The 16,689-nt window shown below is 47.8% G+C and overlaps 7 protein-coding genes across 7 annotated transcripts; 2 read left to right on the top strand and 5 right to left on the bottom strand.

The window, feature by feature from the left end:
• Window positions 1-1,042: 1,042 nt before the first annotated feature.
• DFJ58DRAFT_684806 (uncharacterized protein) lies at window positions 1,043-2,897 on the top strand. The gene is made up of 4 exons (XM_041383285.1): window positions 1,043-1,129; window positions 1,189-1,237; window positions 1,300-1,475; window positions 1,557-2,897. Exons 1-4 carry the CDS (start codon window positions 1,100-1,102, stop codon window positions 2,829-2,831), a joined length of 1,530 nt encoding a protein of 509 aa, XP_041243209.1. The 5' UTR covers window positions 1,043-1,099; the 3' UTR covers window positions 2,832-2,897.
• A 726-nt stretch (window positions 2,898-3,623) lies between these two features.
• Window positions 3,624-4,078, bottom strand: DFJ58DRAFT_914477 (uncharacterized protein). The gene has a single exon (XM_041395389.1). It carries the CDS (start codon window positions 4,061-4,063, stop codon window positions 3,659-3,661), a length of 405 nt encoding a protein of 134 aa, XP_041243208.1. The 5' UTR covers window positions 4,064-4,078; the 3' UTR covers window positions 3,624-3,658.
• A 559-nt stretch (window positions 4,079-4,637) lies between these two features.
• DFJ58DRAFT_885979 (uncharacterized protein) lies at window positions 4,638-5,117 on the bottom strand (the record flags this gene model as incomplete). Its single annotated transcript, XM_041394642.1, has 1 exon — window positions 4,638-5,117. One exon carries the CDS (start codon window positions 5,115-5,117, stop codon window positions 4,638-4,640), a length of 480 nt encoding a protein of 159 aa, XP_041243207.1.
• Window positions 5,118-7,739: 2,622 nt separating this feature from the next.
• Window positions 7,740-11,623, bottom strand: DFJ58DRAFT_792109 (uncharacterized protein). The gene is made up of 17 exons (XM_041390340.1): window positions 11,507-11,623; window positions 11,136-11,437; window positions 10,933-11,072; window positions 10,731-10,869; window positions 10,376-10,675; window positions 10,172-10,318; window positions 10,083-10,120; window positions 9,963-10,036; window positions 9,828-9,913; window positions 9,761-9,775; window positions 9,644-9,709; window positions 9,473-9,598; window positions 9,368-9,422; window positions 8,898-9,321; window positions 8,689-8,843; window positions 8,308-8,629; window positions 7,740-8,255 (listed from the first exon to the last, which is right to left on the bottom strand). The coding sequence occupies exons 2-17, from the start codon at window positions 11,298-11,300 to the stop codon at window positions 8,198-8,200; spliced, it is 2,310 nt and encodes a 769-aa protein (XP_041243206.1). The 5' UTR covers window positions 11,301-11,437; window positions 11,507-11,623; the 3' UTR covers window positions 7,740-8,197.
• A 40-nt stretch (window positions 11,624-11,663) lies between these two features.
• On the top strand, window positions 11,664-13,244 carry DFJ58DRAFT_419552 (uncharacterized protein). Its single transcript, XM_041380306.1, has 5 exons — window positions 11,664-11,865; window positions 11,925-12,138; window positions 12,195-12,419; window positions 12,473-13,065; window positions 13,116-13,244. The coding sequence occupies exons 1-5, from the start codon at window positions 11,781-11,783 to the stop codon at window positions 13,223-13,225; spliced, it is 1,227 nt and encodes a 408-aa protein (XP_041243205.1). The 5' UTR covers window positions 11,664-11,780; the 3' UTR covers window positions 13,226-13,244.
• A 40-nt stretch (window positions 13,245-13,284) lies between these two features.
• Window positions 13,285-14,095, bottom strand: DFJ58DRAFT_885966 (uncharacterized protein; the record flags this gene model as incomplete). The annotated part of the gene is made up of 3 exons (XM_041394641.1): window positions 13,285-13,675; window positions 13,760-13,941; window positions 14,019-14,095. The coding sequence occupies 3 exons, from the start codon at window positions 14,093-14,095 to the stop codon at window positions 13,344-13,346; spliced, it is 591 nt and encodes a 196-aa protein (XP_041243204.1). The 3' UTR covers window positions 13,285-13,343.
• A 1,073-nt stretch (window positions 14,096-15,168) lies between these two features.
• DFJ58DRAFT_661468 (thioesterase thiol ester dehydrase-isomerase) lies at window positions 15,169-16,678 on the bottom strand (the record flags this gene model as incomplete). The annotated part of the gene is made up of 9 exons (XM_041382218.1): window positions 15,169-15,254; window positions 15,311-15,443; window positions 15,501-15,659; window positions 15,708-15,733; window positions 15,782-15,804; window positions 15,857-16,049; window positions 16,098-16,205; window positions 16,262-16,404; window positions 16,455-16,678. 9 exons carry the CDS (start codon window positions 16,676-16,678, stop codon window positions 15,169-15,171), a joined length of 1,095 nt encoding a protein of 364 aa, XP_041243203.1.
• Window positions 16,679-16,689: the final 11 nt, after the last annotated feature.

Genomic DNA, 16,689 nt, shown 5'->3' with positions numbered 1-16,689 from the left:
CTGTGTCTTGGCCGTACTGTGTAAAGTACACACATTCCTCTACACGGCATCTCTGCATTCAGCTAAAAACACTCCAGCTTCTCGACACATGTGGTTTCTACGTATACAAGTGTTCATTCCATTCCCAGCATAAATCGGACCATTGACTTCCTGCAACGGATGCTGCACGCTAGTTGCCACCGGATGCCCTGCTCCTTGAAGGAGAACACATTCAGAGCACGAAGATATACAAAGGTTGGCCTTCTCTGGAACATGATAGTTTGGATGACGCTAACGGGTGGTTTTAGCCGGTGCAGGAGGCAGTCTTACCAATGTGAAAGGACTCGAGAGATAGGATGCTATCGGACGATGCGCCGGACATGATGTCATACTAGGCATGGTGTTCCATGTCACGTACAGAACACACTTCGAGCCGTAAGGTTGGCAGAGGCTGTTTTTAATGCACGAGCTTGTGGGAGGAGCGACGAAGGGTGGAAGAGTAGGAGATGGATGGAGAGTTAAACTGCCCTGTGAGCAAGAGGTCTGACAATCGCCAACTGTTTACCCAGTTTCTTTCCCCAGACTTTAATACTGACACCAATCGTTCATGTCCAGCGCTGAGGTGATAGAGAGGACCAGCAGATTTATCGTAAAATAGTATGCGTCCTCAGATGAGGAAAGGATGTCGTCGAACGCAAGCCCACAGACATGCACGACTCGATGTTCACAAGCATATGTTGATAACATCTTAGCGGTCTGCCTTCGCATCCGTGGGTTGCATTGACTTGAAGAATAACGGCTTGAATAAAGGGGAGGTGGCTTACTTTTTACCTGATAATGGATGGTGCGAAGAAAGTGCGTTCGGCGGTTCTACACGCGTCCATCTGAACTAACACAGCCAGAGGCCATTACCCCCCGTGTAGACAATGTGTTTAAAAAGTGATCTCTGCATCATGTATTCCGGTTATAGAAGGTGAATTAGACTGTTAACTTTGATGCCGAACGACCATCAGCATGATCCGATATCTCGTATGCAGTGCAAGGAGACTCATCGCTTTTTTCGGGTTTCACGAAGGCAATACATTGCCGATGGCGCAGGAGATGAAGGGTAACATACGTGATGAATATAGATCCACAGGTCTTTGTGTCTGTTCGTTCACAGCAAGGTTCACAAGCCTTTAAAGACGAGAACTTATTGTATCCTTCCAGAGCATTCAGAGAGTCTCCCAGTCACCACTGCTATCAGAGGTCATCGATCGTGAGTTTATCACTATGCATGTGGCATTTGTTGTTTTTTAATATTCCTGGACAACTTTCAAGTCACTAGGCGACGTTCTTACCATGAGCGCCTCCGTTGCTGCAACAGCCACGACCCCCTCAAAGATCTCGTGGAAGAAGTATTCCATGAATACATCACTAATGAGATGCCCATTCGTCTACTTCATATCACCGAAGACGGTGAGAAGATAAGGGTTCAACTCGTGGACAGAGATTTCGTCAGGGCGCACTTCAAAGAGAAAAGGGTCCCCGACAACATTCACGCAGATTTTGCTGAAAAGATGATCGTGGACGGGGAGGAGAGGGAGGATTGTATCAGAGAGCACGTGAAGAAGGAACTGAAATATGCCATCCTCTCGCATAGATGGTTGCCGGAAGATCAAGAGCCTCCGTATTCCCAGATGGCGAAGAAACCGACAGAAGTCCCTGTTGGCCGGGGGCGAGGATGGAAGAAGCTACAACATTTTTGCCGTACAGCGAAAGTTGTCCACAACTGCGATTTTGCTTGGTCCGATACGTGCTCCATAGACAAATCGAACAACTTCGAGGTGGATGAATCCATCCGCTCCATGTTTCGCTGGTACAGAAACTCCCATGTATGCATCGCCTTCCTTTCGGAAACGGCAGACCTCGCAACTTTTCGACTGCAGGAGAAGGGTAAAAGTGGTGAAGAGGCGGTCGATGCTTGGTTCGAAAGAGGATGGACGCTTCAAGAGCTTCTTGCTCCGTCACAAATCAAATTCTACGGAGCAAACTGGACGCCCCTCATCCAAGGCCCCACGAACGACAGAAACAACAGAGACAGCAAAGTCATCATGGAAAAGGTATCAACGCTCACTGACATCCGTATGGACGATCTTGAATCATTCACACCTGGCATCGACCGAGTGCCAGAAAAGATGTTGTGGGCATCCAGGAGGCGAACAACTCGCATCGAAGACATGGCGTACTCCCTTACCGGAATATTCGATATCAGCCTCATGGTCGCATACGGCGAAGGCAACAGAGCTTTCTTCCGTCTCATGGAGGAGATAATAAAGAGATACGATAAATGGGACGTGTTTCTATGGAGCGGTCGTTGTTCCCGCTATAACGCGGCCCTCCCGGATACTCCGCGTTCCTATGCTGCGGGATGTATTGAAACACTCCGCGACGCAGTTGACCGGGCCGCAAGCTACGAGTTTGGAGATAGACACTTTGCCTTGACTAATCATGGACTCGCAATTTGGATGCTCCTATTGGACGTCGATGTAGAGGACACCAGTGAAGAGTTGCCTAACTCAAGATGTCTTTCGTTCAAGCATGAATACTTTAGGGTGAAGGCGAGGCACATTGGCCCAAAGCCCCACGATACGAAGTGGGCAATAGGTGTCTTGGACTATGTCGTAGACGGTGAGAAAGGGTCCATCGACAGGTTTCAGGGACCATTTACCGCGTTCCTGCTGTCTTCGAATAAACATGCGTCTATTCATCTTCCAGCAACTGCCAAGTGGAAGAAGGAGATGACAAAGGAAGTTGTTAGAATTCATTCTTCCGACCGCATACAAAAATCCCTGACTCTGTTGTACCTTTAGCATGACTTTCATTATCCAGCCTCGACCTCTAGATTTTTGTTTGCCTTGTGGGTACATGCTCTCGATACGTTAATCATTAGTTAGCCTATACCACGGCACTGTCAATTGACTCAAACGCTAGAATTACGGGCCCAATACGTGTCTGCAAGTACTTTCACAAAGGCATTTATCTCAGTATCCGGTCTTCGAAGTATGCATACTTCTCCTCGCTCGCCATCGTCCAGTGGGCATAAGTTGTTCCCTACAAGGTCGGCCGCCATTGCTGGAGGGGAGGTACACGGCTGAGGTTAGTATCGGAGCGAAAGGTTCACAGAAAGAAGGGAGAATGGAGGTCGATGTTTTGCTAGGACAACGTGACACTCTTATTTCGTCGAAGTTACACTTGGAGTAGAGGGAAGAGGCCGCGATGAGGCTGCAAGGGATGAACGCATGTTGAACTAGTATTTGATGATGAAGGAGGCACACCCCAGACGTCCATATGTGCGTAGTACAAAACATCGAATAAAAATATATAATAGAAATGTAAGACCCAGGTCCCAGGTACAGCCTAAGATGGTCCGGTGCGGCCGCTGTGAGCGCTCAGACTTTGAAACCGGGTGATTTTTCATGAAATTGTCAGTCCGAATGATGCGGATCTTCCTGCGGCTTAAACAAATGATTAATGATAACTTGGTTATGAATAACAAATGAAATACCTACCAACGAGCGATGTGCAAACGACTCCACATTATTCTCGCTTGTTCCGATGAGATAATCAGACGCCTGTTTCGACCAGCCCTTGACCAGAGACCAAACCATCAGGATCGGACGGGTCCAGCACTTCTCAATCAAATTCCCCCAAAACTCAAATGCACACTCATATGCATGAACCCCAGCACCCGCGCCAATGTAAAACCATAGTGCATGACAACGTTTCTTGGAAGGTCTTTGGCTGAGTGTTCTGACCGTGTCTCCATTTTGTCACCGTCATGATTCTGTGGGTTTATCACCCATAATAAGCAGAAGGCCAAGCGTAGGAAGCCAAGGCCACGTGGATCCTCCAGGCAAATTCTGCGGGTAGTTGGAATTCGCACTAGGATAGCAGATAAGAGCCAAGTTCCTGCCATACTGGCGGCATTGACCCTTCCAGCCAAGGAAGGGTACCATTCCATGAAGATATAATTGATAATTAGGAGAAGGAGAAGCCAGATCAAGATAATAATTCGTACCGAGGCTTCCTTGATTGAGGTCATTGTGGTGGGTGTGATAGATGTAGATAGGGGTCAGACTCGAAATTTGAAGCAAATTAAAATAGGTCAATTCATGTTCACTCACCTCACCCTCAATGATTCATATGGAATAGCCAGTGCTGCAACGGGCATGAGACGATAGCACGCCGTGATCTGAAAATGTAGTTGGATACATATGCACATAGGATGGCGCGAACTATACACAGGTGTATGGAAACACATTCACATTTCCTATTTTTCGTTCGCACCTTCGCACCAGAGGAAGCTGATGTGTCGGGGAATTCCTAGATGGTTGGACAAACCAGAAATGTTCCAAACATCTCGCAAGTAAATCAAACATCGAGACACCACAATGTGGCCCTCGTCGACCGTCTAGTTTATTCGACACCACATTTACAAAGCCTCTATCTTCATTCTTTTTTGGACAACGAGACAGCGCGATCATGACCCCAAATTATAGCACTCCTTCACGCCCTCCTGCATGCATCATGCTAATGGTTTCATGCACTGGCGAAGGCAAGCACATCAGCGACTCGGACTTGGAAGACAACGAGAAAAGACAGGCTCACCCAGGCACTCAGGCTGGGGGTTTTCCTTGCCCGGGGGTCCCTTTCTTGGGATCCTCATCCTTGGGAGGTTCTTTCTTGGGATCCTCATCCTTGGGAGGCTCTTTCTTGGGATCCTCATCCTTGGGAGGCTCTTTCTTGGGATCCTTATCCTTGGGAGGCTCTTTCTTGGGATCCTCATCTTTAGGAGGCTCTTTCTTGGGATCCTTATCTTTGGGAGGCTCTTTCTTGGGATCCTCATCCTTGGGAGGCTCTTTCTTGGGATCCTCATCCTTGGGAGGCTCTCTCTTATGGATCTCTTTCACGGGGGTCCCATCTTTGGGGAGTGGGGGTGGGACGGGTAGGCCATGTGGGGGAGGTGGGCCAACTGGGAGAAGTGGGCCAACTTGGGCGTCTTGGACGTCTCGGACGACTGGGACGCCGGCTGCGATAACTACGCCAGCCATAGCAGCAGCAGTAACGATTGCAGTAGTGAGTGAAGTGAATTTCATGGCTGAAACTTGATGAGTTTTTCTGAGTCAAGTACGCTGGCTTTTATACACGAACAGTATAAGGCGCAGCCAAACGATTTGCATGTGCCTGTCAGATGAGATGCTAACTCACGCACCGTGACATAATTTTCTTGAAGGCACTCCATGTTTTTTTGGTACAGTTCGTGATGATGATGATTTATTCATCCGATTCACATTTGCAGGGATGCACAAGAAGAACTCATCAAGCATACACATAAACACTCGATAGAGCGATGCTCGGTGCCCGCATGACTTTGTCACCAATTAGAGCATTCTAGTAGCCAGGTCAGTGGTTGCGGTGTAAATTGCGACGGCGAGTGTTTTCCGAAGACGTTAAATAGATGTTGCTGATATCAGTTGTGGGACGCTTGCATAAACCTTCTTGATATTTCCAATACGAGAGTCACGAGTTGATCCACCCATTACTGGGCGTATTCTTGACATTATTTAGTGGATCCCAGAGTACGCAGATCGTGCAAATGTGTACTTCAATGCAACTACGGGTTCAAATTGCCAGCACTAGACAACAAGCGCAGGCTTACTTATTGTGTGTTGTACGGGATCTGTTATAGATGAGTTTGGCTTGGCTGCGGTACTAGAGACCAGGAATTAGATGAAAATCAAAGGAGCTCGATAAACCGCTCGCATACCATTATCCCTCAACAAATTTCCGCATAAGTCGAATCTCACAGACCCGGGGAATTACCAGCCGCTATCGCCACCAATTACGGTTCCACGACCACTGGCCATGGTGGTCAGGTCACTGGTGCTATAACTTAAACTCGTCAATATTTTTGCAATAGAATAACCGGACAACGTATGTAGTGGCATTAGCAAGAAGCGCCCCTGCGTCCGTGAGATCGGGAACCAGAGTTGCTGCACAAAGAGGAAACGGGATTCCTGGGAGTAGTCTCGAACTAGACCCTACTGACATCCGAAACACATTAGTAAGGCCTTGCAGAGAAAGCACTAGACTCGGAGTCGCATTCAGGCATGGGATGAAGGAAGCGCGCGATAGGTATACATGCACTTGAAACTGGGACATAGACGTCGCAGGACATTGCTCGGCCTACTAGCGCCAGTGATTCGCCGTTGCGTGAATCGTCTCATCGAAGGCAACCCTGAATTACCGAGGTGAAGCGTCGAGCCCAGCTCGGTTTAATACTTAAGCGCTTGTAGAGTCTGTAAAATGAATCTAGAGGCAGAGGCGGAGAGTGTACGTACGAATACACCGTTTGGACAACTCGGCCCCAGAGCCACTTGCCTTGCGGCGCTAGGCATGTATTTAGGATAAAGGAAGCTCAGGCTCACGAAACTGGGGACCTAGACGTTGCAAACAATGATTAATCATGTGTGATCAGTACGTGCTATGACTGTGTCGTCCCCGTCGGTGGTCAACCGGAGTCCCTCCAGCCCAGATTAAGTATGGCGCAACCACCCAACACGATCATTACGGAAGATCAACAAACAGGGACAAGCAAGACCGGAATTCACACTTACTGCCTGACTTCATGAAGTTCATCTTCATCATGTTTAATGTAGTGACCCGCGATTGTTTACCTGCGTGTCGCGAGCAAGGCAGGAAGTGGTTACCTTGTACCACAAGGTCAATATCATGGCCCATAATCATCAACAAATCATCCGTACCGTGCCAACCATGGAGCCTAGCAGCGCTGCCGGCGAGCTCAGACGACTCACTTCCTATGGCAGTTTACTGTTATGTACGAATGGCGAGGATGAACGACTCACGTGTGTGCGCTTCTTCGAACCTCGCTCAGATTGTCGGTCGTTATACTAGGATTCGAGCTACATTTCAACCATGCTCCGCTGCTCACTTGTTTCCCCGTGTCTAGTTCTCACACCCGAAGACTCTTGTCGTGGGAGCCAGTGACGAGGAGACGCCGAGACGGGCACCACGGATGAATGCTATCTCGTTCACCGACGTTGTGAGTGGTGGCCGCCATTGAATCTTTTTTGGTGTCTCGGTCGGCAGGAGCGTTGACGAGGGAGCGGTCACTTGCACTTGCACACGCTAAGGTGAGTAGGAGTTGACTTGCATCTCCTACAGGAAACTATCCCTGAATCCACATGTCAACCTTGCTGTAGACATGTGGTGTCCCGCATACAAGTTAGCAATACGTGCAACGCTTGTTTCAGGAGTACTGTGCTTCGCCATATTGCGGCTGATTCAATTTCTCGTCTCATCAATCGCATTGATCTCGTACTGAGAGGCGACCACTTGAATGTAACGACTCGAATCATTGGCTTGATGGCTGGGGCCGTACGGCCTATCATCGAGCGATGGCAGGACACTACTGTTACACACATTGTCGTCGAAGACCACCGCTAACACCATATTCTTCCCGTGTTCGCGCACTGTAAGGCTGCGCGAGCTGGTATATGTGGGACTGATTCGCGGTTCACGACACTACGGTTAGTCACTGTCGTTCTTGCCTGCACATTGCACAACCAGTCACATCGTCAGGCAGACCTTATACTACTAGGATTCAAGTCACATTTCAACTGCTCCGCTGTGTGTACGACATTGCCAGCAGAAGGAACAGCTTTCGAATCTGTTAAGCACTTGCCTAAGACTAGCTAGTTAAGATAAATCGACATGTGAGAGACGAGAGAAGTACAAGAACGAGAGAGCACAGGAGTCGACGAGACGACGTCTAGAGTACGAGTGAAAATCAACAAATGGGCAACTACTGCGTATGATAAACACCGCTTCCTTGCTTTCATTTCCCAGAAGAATTTTGTATTCCAACACTAACATGAAGAGTAAATGTTCAGCCGAGAAGCAGATTGACTGTAAAATAGTTTACATAGTTAAAGCGGGAGCATCACGGTTACGTCGACTCAAGCTCTTTGAGCCTTCGAGGAATGAACACCACTTTTAAGAACCACAACAGGAAGAAACACGTGCGTACATCTGAATACCCAACGATGGCGCGTGCGAAAGTAAAATTTTCACCACTGGAGCAGGTGTCGATTATGCAGGCACCGGAGAAGTTCTCCTGTCTGGATGTGTACAGGAGGACTTCAATCTCCGAGCATCAGGTACCAGCGAAGTCCTCAGCATGAAGTTGAATATAGTTCAAAAACCCAGTTTTCCTGTACCGCTCAAGGTCAGCTCAACATCATTAATCCAAGAAAATTTACCTACCACCCAATCTTCGTCGTGAAATGTCGAGCCAGAGGTTGACGCGACACACCATTTGGCAGATACACTGGGGAAGGTGACCAATGCGGTTCGTGATTAGCATCTAATGAGGTTAAAAGATAAACTATTGCAGGAAGGGCGGGTTGGTTGAACGGAACACCATGGGTCTGGAACCCGAATCCTGGTGGTTGGTGAAAGCCATGCCTATGTTGGTGATGGAATTGATTCGCAGCAAACTGGGGATTTGCTGCGTGTGTTTGCGGTATAAAAGGTTTTGATCGAAAATCCCTGACATAAAAATCTTGATGGGTTCCAACATGGGTCACTGTCGTAATGGGTGAGCAACAACATCGCAAGGTCGTGCAGGACCGAGGAAATGCCCACCAAGGATCAAATCCTCCGGCCTAATGCCACTATCGGCCGCGTGACCCTTGCCGTTCTTCAATAGATATTGCCATGCATCCTTGACACAAGAAAGAAAGGCCTCATGCACTACCACGACATCAATCTGACTATATGGAGGCACTGCGACGGGCCATCTTGTACACGATGTCATCATCATAATTTCGATCAGTTCATTCAAAAAATCTTACCCTGCGACAGCTTCAGGCAACTGGTAAGCTTGGAGAGGTTGTCTGTGTATCGGGACATGCTCCCAGCACCAGTGTTCGCCGTGCGACCGCTGAGATAGGCCGAGTATAGCCTTTCCGTCTTTGATGACGTTGCTGAGAAGAACGAAGGATCCGAAGTCTCCCCCAACTGGAATGTATCCGATATCACCAACAGAAAACTTATCAGCCGGCACGTTCCTCTCATACCATGTATGACCATGGGCGCCTTCAGCATTCCAAGTGAGATCCCGTATTTGTCGCAGAGTCAGCGAAGGGGTCTCAGATTCCGTTTCTTCGATCAGTGCTTTTAACTGTGTTGGGAGTACGGGGGTTTGTCTTCCGTTGGGAAGTAGGGCTCGTGCCAAAGTGACGAGGTGGTTGATTTTCTTTTGCATCTCTTCTGTCACTGCAATGATGTGAGCGAGTGATTCATCACAAGTTTGAATTCATACCAAATTCTTCCCCTCTATCATATGAGTATGTGACCCGCCCGTTGTTTGGCAACATCTTGCACACTCCTTAGTATGAAGTTTAAAGCATACGAAGACGGTGCTTACTCGCAAACAAGCATCTAGTAATGTATGCGCTAACCCGTAGTTTCGTGCAGTATACCACTCGCCGTTTCGAGGAGGAGGCAGACCAACCACAAGAGTTTTGAGGGAATCGACTCGCAATGAGGAAGCCTGCAGACTATAAATATCAGTTGCAATGCAGATCAGGCGACATACCTCGATGAAATCTTGAACCTTGTTCTCATCCAAGTTGAGTTGTCTCTGGACATACATCGCTGTGTCCTAGACAGCTATCAATAAAGAACAGCAACATATCTGTGGTGAATCACTCACAGCAAGGTCGCGATACTGTGTCTCACTGTGTCAAATGCTGATCATCTAGCTAAATGAAAGACCTTACAAAACGCAACAACAGCTCTATCGAGGTCCCTAGACTTGACGAGCGTAGCACTTCGCGAACTAGAGCTTGAGGACTCTGCGTCTGGACTGTTGTTGGATTAGATATCACATCGCGAATGCCCGACGGGATGAATACCATTCGCCAGCAAGATAAAAGGAGTTGGGGCTAATTCATCCGAAAACCCAAGCATCTGAGGTAAATTGGGGTGACTAGAAAATGAGACTAGGTGAAATCAAAGTGCTTCATGTGACATACTAAAGATTCTGCAGCACCTTGACGTCTCGCAGCCATTTCTGAAAGCACAATTTGAGCAACACCCCGTAGACGTATCATGGCCACGTTACAGAGTATGCATGGTCCTTGTCATCGTCATATTTCTTGATCAAGGCTCGTTGCCCTTGTACCTGGACTTCCGTCGCACCAGCCCACCATCCGTCTTGCAACCGAGACCGGCCGCGTAAGATAACCTCTGACTGGTGGTATCGTCGAAACTAGGTTGGTATATAACACATGAGCAAGCAAAAAAGAAAAAAGAACTGATTGCTGACCCCATGATCGTCTAGGGTTAGGGATGACAGTTCCACGGGGAGATAATGGTCTGTAAATCTTTTTTCAGGTGGTGACAAGGATCCTGCTGCCACCAGAGGATCGGATTCGGCAACTGTACACTCCGCTGCATCAACGATCCCTGGGCTTCGTATCTCTACGGCGACCGAGTCTGGTCCATTCAGAACCTCATGATATGTAGGCGGAGGCAGAGCATCGATAACTCTTTCAGCAGTTGCGTTCGAAGCACCATTTCCTCTCAGTGAGCTCACAGCGAGGTGTATATTGATGAGAGTAGCGAGCTTCGTCACAAGGGCTCTTCAGTAATTGGAACCTATATTCAAACACCACGCACACCTGAAAAGCCTGCGATGCCTCGTCAAGCATGCGCATGTACTCGACCAGAGCGTCGTCAATTGACGACTTACGGAGGAACCTATCACTCCATTTTAAATCAGCCAACTTTCTCATGAACTGATGAATAGAAATCAGAGTACTGTGAAGAGTTGAGAATAAGCGATCGTTCAAGAATCGTTTTACAGATAACAGCCAGGTGTACCTTTCAAACCTATCCAAATTCCTGAGAAGCGCTTCTGGAGCATCGTGGTATCGTCCACGCATTTGTTCATTGATGTCAATCAGTATTTGTGCAGCGCGACGCGCCAAGCGATCACAACCAGACTTGTTGACTTGAATGTTCTACATGAAGGCGAACACAGGTCGGAACACGCGCAGACATGTATATTTCAAGCGTCCACTCGCCTGGATAGTTTGCAAGATGAGTAGCAAAACTGAGACAGCAGCAGCGGCTGGAGGAAACTGCATGGTTGTCATGAGATCCCTGGCGAAAGCCGTTGTAGCGATCGCTGCTTGCAAAGGGTCGACATCAATCCCTAGCTTTTTCGTACGAATGAATCTAAGCGGCATGGTGAATAACTTGAAGTTGATTGAGAGCAGTAGCTGGGTTGTTGTGCCGAAGGGAGTAGCATACGAAAAAGCAAGTCGGGAAAACTATAGTTTGACTGCGACGTTGTGGTGTAGACTGACAAGAACTGTAGACAAATCTGTCATGCATGAGAGTTCAGCGGAGATAACAAGGAGGTCGGCCGCGTGAGCTCTGACAGCCAATGTACCTTGAATATACCTGCATTCTATTACTCGAGCGACATGGAAAAAGACGGCACAGACGAAATTTTTGGTTAACGTCGTTGAAATTATAGGAAGATCATGCATCCATATGAGTGTTGAACACAACCGGAGACAAGAAAGGCTATTGAAAGCAACTCAGCCCTACGTAATAACTTCTTATCAGTTAAGGGTATTTCTCAACCACGCTCAGCGTTGATTGTGTAATATTGTCACGGTCAATTGTACAAGTTGATCAGATTCAACTTTAGCAAATCAACCATGGAGCCCAGCAGCACTACCGAGCTCAGACGATGGCTCACTACTTGTGGCGGTTTTATTCACCCGTTCGTCTCTTTGTCCCAAGGTGCTCGATCTAACACGTAGACATTCTGTATGCCTTCCACCGTTTACTCTCACCGTCAGGCAAATTCGGACTCTCTGCCATCGCGCAAGACACTATCGATGCTGACACTACGATCGTATCTTGCCCATTTTCACTGGCCATCGACCTGGAGTGTTCTCTGCATGCTCTGACAGTGCTATTCGGCGATTCGACTCTCGTTGACCTGCAATCGTGGTCGGAAAGGCAGCTTATTTGCACTTATATATGCTTACACTGGATCTTCCCCGATTCAAGGCGCGTTAAACTAATTTCGTCTCTCTGCGTGGGTATTTGATGATCATACATTATAGCCCAATTCCTGATGTCCTTCGACATCTTCCTTACTTGAAAAGCCTTCCACCTGCGGACGCGCTGCTAACGCCCCTTCAATTCACGCCATCTGAACTCGAAGCCTTCCGAGGAACTAACATCTACGGCGCCACCCTTGATCGTCAGGAAAGCTGGAGTGCTGAGTGGAATAAATGTCGAACCTTTATCCACGCCGTTAATGCGGATTGGGCTGAAAGATACACTTGGTACGTGTCTCCCATACTTGTTTTCTCCACGTACTCTACTCAAACTAGACCAGGGATAAATATCTAATAGCATCGACGTATCTTTCAACCCGCGCATTTCCATCCACGCTTCTATCTCGATCTCCTACGCTGCAGACCACCTCCTCAAGCTATCCGTTCATGCTTCCGGGTGTGGATATCCTCAACCATTCTCGTGGACAGCCTGTTTCTTGGTGCACATCATATCCGGAAGGAAGTACGGAGGCAAGGGATGACTCGGCCACCATTTCTATCATTTCGCATACCAAGACGCCTCATGGCGAAGAAGTCTTCAATAACTATGGGCTCAAAGCGAACGACGAACTGATCCTTGGATATGGCTTCTCGCTCCCACAAAACCCGGATGACAAAATTACGCTACAGCTTGGTGGGTCCTCCAACAAGTGGGTAATTGGTCGTCTTGCAAGCGGTGTGGAAGGACTCTGGAATGAAGTGAGGCGATTGGTGGCTGAAACCCCGGAGGAGATAGGGTATGAAGACGATTTAGAAGCAGCACAGTTGTTGTTGGAAATGGTTCAGAAGAAGTGCGATTTACTTCCCGATTTTCCAGACGAGAACGAGGGCATACGCCCGGCGGTGAGACTGATGCTCAAACATTACCTAGAAGGTGGGTCGTCGGGGAAATTTATTGCGAAGTTTTTTGACGTTGTTTGCTAGGGCAACGTGACATTCTTACTTCATTGAAGTTGCACTTTGAGAAGAGACAAGAGGCCGCAGTAGAGGCCGCAAGGGATGAAGGCATTGAATTAGTGTTTGATGATGAATGAATATGGAGAACTTTTATTGCGGGTGCAGGTCCAGGTGCCTATGACATGTAGCGATATCGAGCAAAGATATGTAAGAGACAGGTACAGAAGAGATGGTCCAGTGCTGAACGTTCACCGTTTAGACCTCGAAGAAGTTGGATGGTTTCTCATCAAGTCGCAAGTCTGAAAGATGCGACAAATCAGGATTTTTTTGCGGCTTAAATGCAATATTAGCGTGTTCATGAATACCGAATGAAATGCCTACCAATGAGGAATATGCAAACAACTCCATATTATTCTCGCTGGAGATGAGATGATCGGACACCCGTTTCGATCCACCCTTGACCAGAGACCAAACCATGGGGATCGGACGTTTCCACTTCAAATCGCCCCAGAAACTCAACATAATCATAAACGACAGTGCCCATGCCAATGTAGCACCCCAGTACATGACAAATTTTTTTGGAACATCTACGGTGCGCATGATATTATTTGGTATTAATATTCCTAAAGTTACCGCTGCAAACTTACCTGACCACGTCTCCACGAACTCACTGTCATAATACCATAAGGCTGCCTCCCACAATGCACAGAACACCCAGCATAATCGGGAAATGTTGCGTGCATCCTTTAGGCAAATTCTGCGGGTAGCTGGATTTCGTACTAGGGCAACTGCGAAAAGCCAGGTTGCTGCCATACTGACAACAATGAGCACTCCAGTCCAGGAAGGGCACAACCTGAAATACGAGTTGATGCAATTGATTTCAAAGATAAAGAAAATCCATCTGCAGATAGCTTGTCGTACTCTGCGTACTGAGGTTTTCCCCGTTGTGATAAAGAGGCCCATTGAAGATTTGGATAGGGGTAAAATCCAGAAGCAAACGATGTCATGTGCGGATTCAGATGACATAATGTGTTCGCAAGAATCGAGACCACTAAATTGGCTTATGATAAGAGGTCTTAATGTTTCAACAATTAACTCGAGGCGAGCTCTTGAGCCGTAACTTGATCAGTATTTTGATTCGATTATTACATACAGGAAGTACGTTCACTTCCCATCGCAATTTCAATGGTGCACCATCCATTCGCTGTCTTTTTCACCCACAAGCGTTCGACATACACACTCTACATGAGTGCGACCATTGCTTTCCGCAATCTAATCCGTGTCAGGCGATTTTCAGACCCTCTGCAATTGTGTTCAATCCATCCAACATCGTGTCATATCTATTCTCGCTGATTGCGTGTCGTGGCGAGTCGAACTGCAGCCGTGATGACATTCTCGTTTCATTGAGATCGAACTTTTGGAAGATATCCGATAAAGGCTGCGAGGGAGGACTCAGGAGGCCAATTGAGGTCGCGTTTGGCGATGAATGGATACGTCTGCGAGTATATGGGTACCAAATTACCTGATCCCTCGAAACCCCATATCGGCCCACTTGACAAACGCTGAGATCACTGTACTTCTACCAGATGTATCGGGCCACTTGAGCCACGCCCCAACTTCTCCTCCCATTGTGCATCAAATATTGGTCTCAGAGATATCACATCAAACCTATTCCCTAAAATGTTCAATGCACGCACAGTCCCAGGTTCGCTATACACTATTGTCATCCCTTCATGATTTGAAGTCATTTTTAGTACATTCGTACTTCATACCTCCTGAGATTCCGGTTTTCGGCTCTCTAACTATGCCGCCAGAGGAGCGGCAAGCGGAAAATAATGTCAAGTCTCATCCTCGCCCTAGGATAAATTACAACGTTGTGGGTTTATAGTGGTTCCTGGCAAATTCCAATGTGCATATCACAACCTGTGCTCTACAAGAGATCGTCGATGGTCGGTTACCCTGGAGTTCGAGCGAATCAACTCATTTCATTCCCTTTGAAATGGCACGAAATAATATTCCCAGTCGTCGTAGCAGGGTGAATCTAGGGGACTGCTCTCATGAACGTCAATCACTATAGCCACTAGGCGCTTGGTTTCTTGTTTCTTTCTCCCCTGATTTGATCACCTATCTCAAGTGCTCGTTTCCCTTCCAACCAAAGCATCGCCTCTGTCATTCCACAATTTATCATTCAAAGAATTCATTTGAAATGCGCTCGCCCATACCTTGATAGGTCTTCGGGACGACTTGTCTAACGACCGCTCCACCATCGTCCGGATACCAAGTGAAACGGAAATCATTGGTAGTCTGCTCGTGCCCAGTCCGCACATCGACAACATTAGCCTGGACCCCAACATGCTGAAAGACAAACAGGGATTAGGAGCGAACGGCAAGAACATTAGATTTGAAATGTACCACTACACCAGGGAACTCCCCGGGAGGGGTAGTGTGAAGAACTTGCGAGGTCAGTCGCAAAATAGATCCTATGGGAACGGGTTTGGCGAAAGAGATACTGTCCAGTGACATGAATGTTACGTGCGAACGTGTGAAGAGTGATGCATTCGCGAAACCAAGCTGAAAGTATATTAGTGACGTGGCTAACAGCATCACTGGTCAAAACACCTCATAAGCAAGTCGCATGAGATAGCCTTCGCAAGACTATCAGTATTGTGCAAGGCATAGTTCAAAATAGTTACCTCCGAAGACTTTCTGGTGGACACTTCAAACATGTCATCAAAGCCATATGAAGACAAAGCCGAATGAAAACTAACTTGCGCTCTTGAGGAAACATAAGCATGGTCTTCTCTAAATGTGTCTCGCCCATCCAAACACGTTCGTAGTTGGACAGACCACCGTCTTGTCCGTATTGCAAGTACATCGTGTGCAATTCTTCTGCTTCAGTAGAACTGGGAGGTACCCTAGAAAGAGAGCGAAGGGCCAACGATTGTCTGCGCTTCTTTGCATCTACTTGTCCTCAGCGGATCCAATGAAATGTGAGAGACCGGGACGCACTTTCGCCCATAGAATATAATGCAGTCTCTTCGGGCGAACCAAGTATGAGTGGGTTTACCGGCCGAGCTTTGTGAGTTCGGGCGTCCCTGCATACCATAGAGAATCGACCTGTAGGAACGGTGCTTCTCAAGCCAAAGCTCCGACTCGAGCGGTGATTTACTGACCAAGTAGCAGAGTATCTTCCACGCCGCTTGCACCGAGAGCTTCCATCTTTACAGCCACCTCCATCGAACTGGTCCCGGTGTAGATAACTATGCCGCTCAGGCGGATATCCCTGACAGGCGAGAGAGGGGCGAGAATGTCCAGTCTGGGCCAAGTTTTAGGGCGCAGTTTAACTTCACCTTGACATCTACTAACCTATCAACAGAAGCGGTGACAATGTAAAAGCCTCTTTCACGTATACGACCGAGCGTTTCTACGTCTGGTCCCAACATATGCTTGTAAGATATCGATCCAGCCAGTGAGTCAAGGTGCTCCATAAGCATGCCAGTCCGAAGTCCACCCCATGCGTTAGTATATCGCTCAAATAACTCCGGAGACGACGCAAACGGAAGAAGGATTTCGGCGTATGTATCGTGCATGTACCGTGGAG

This window comes from Suillus subalutaceus, assembly GCF_016647625.1.
Source record: "Suillus subalutaceus strain FC151 chromosome Unknown DFJ58scaffold_63, whole genome shotgun sequence".
NCBI classification, from domain to species: Eukaryota; Fungi; Basidiomycota; class Agaricomycetes; order Boletales; family Suillaceae; genus Suillus; species Suillus subalutaceus.
Note: the sequence above shows the minus strand (reverse complement) of the source record. Positions and strands in the feature narration are given on the sequence as shown.

Bases quoted from the DNA above. Each gene is read 5' to 3' on its own strand.
- DFJ58DRAFT_684806 (XM_041383285.1), top strand. From the start codon at position 1,100: ATGAATATAGATCCACAGGTCTTTGTGTCT. The intron at 1,130-1,188 runs GTTCGTTCACAG...GTATCCTTCCAG, and splicing joins ATCCACAGGTCTTTGTGTCT to AGCATTCAGAGAGTCTCCCA. The intron at 1,238-1,299 runs GTGAGTTTATCA...ACAACTTTCAAG, and splicing joins GCTATCAGAGGTCATCGATC to TCACTAGGCGACGTTCTTAC.
- DFJ58DRAFT_914477 (XM_041395389.1), bottom strand. From the start codon at position 4,063: ATGACCTCAATCAAGGAAGCCTCGGTACGAATTATTATCTTGATCTGG.
- DFJ58DRAFT_792109 (XM_041390340.1), bottom strand. From the start codon at position 11,300: ATGCCGCTTAGATTCATTCGTACGAAAAAGCTAGGGATTGATGTCGAC. The intron at 9,914-9,962 runs GTATTCATCCCG...ATCCAACAACAG, and splicing joins TTTTATCTTGCTGGCGAATG to TCCAGACGCAGAGTCCTCAA. The intron at 9,599-9,643 runs GTATGTCGCCTG...TATAGTCTGCAG, and splicing joins AGGTTCAAGATTTCATCGAG to GCTTCCTCATTGCGAGTCGA.
- DFJ58DRAFT_419552 (XM_041380306.1), top strand. From the start codon at position 11,781: ATGGAGCCCAGCAGCACTACCGAGCTCAGACGATGGCTCACTACTTGT. The intron at 11,866-11,924 runs GTGCTCGATCTA...TCTCACCGTCAG, and splicing joins GTTCGTCTCTTTGTCCCAAG to GCAAATTCGGACTCTCTGCC. The intron at 12,139-12,194 runs GCGCGTTAAACT...CATACATTATAG, and splicing joins TGGATCTTCCCCGATTCAAG to CCCAATTCCTGATGTCCTTC.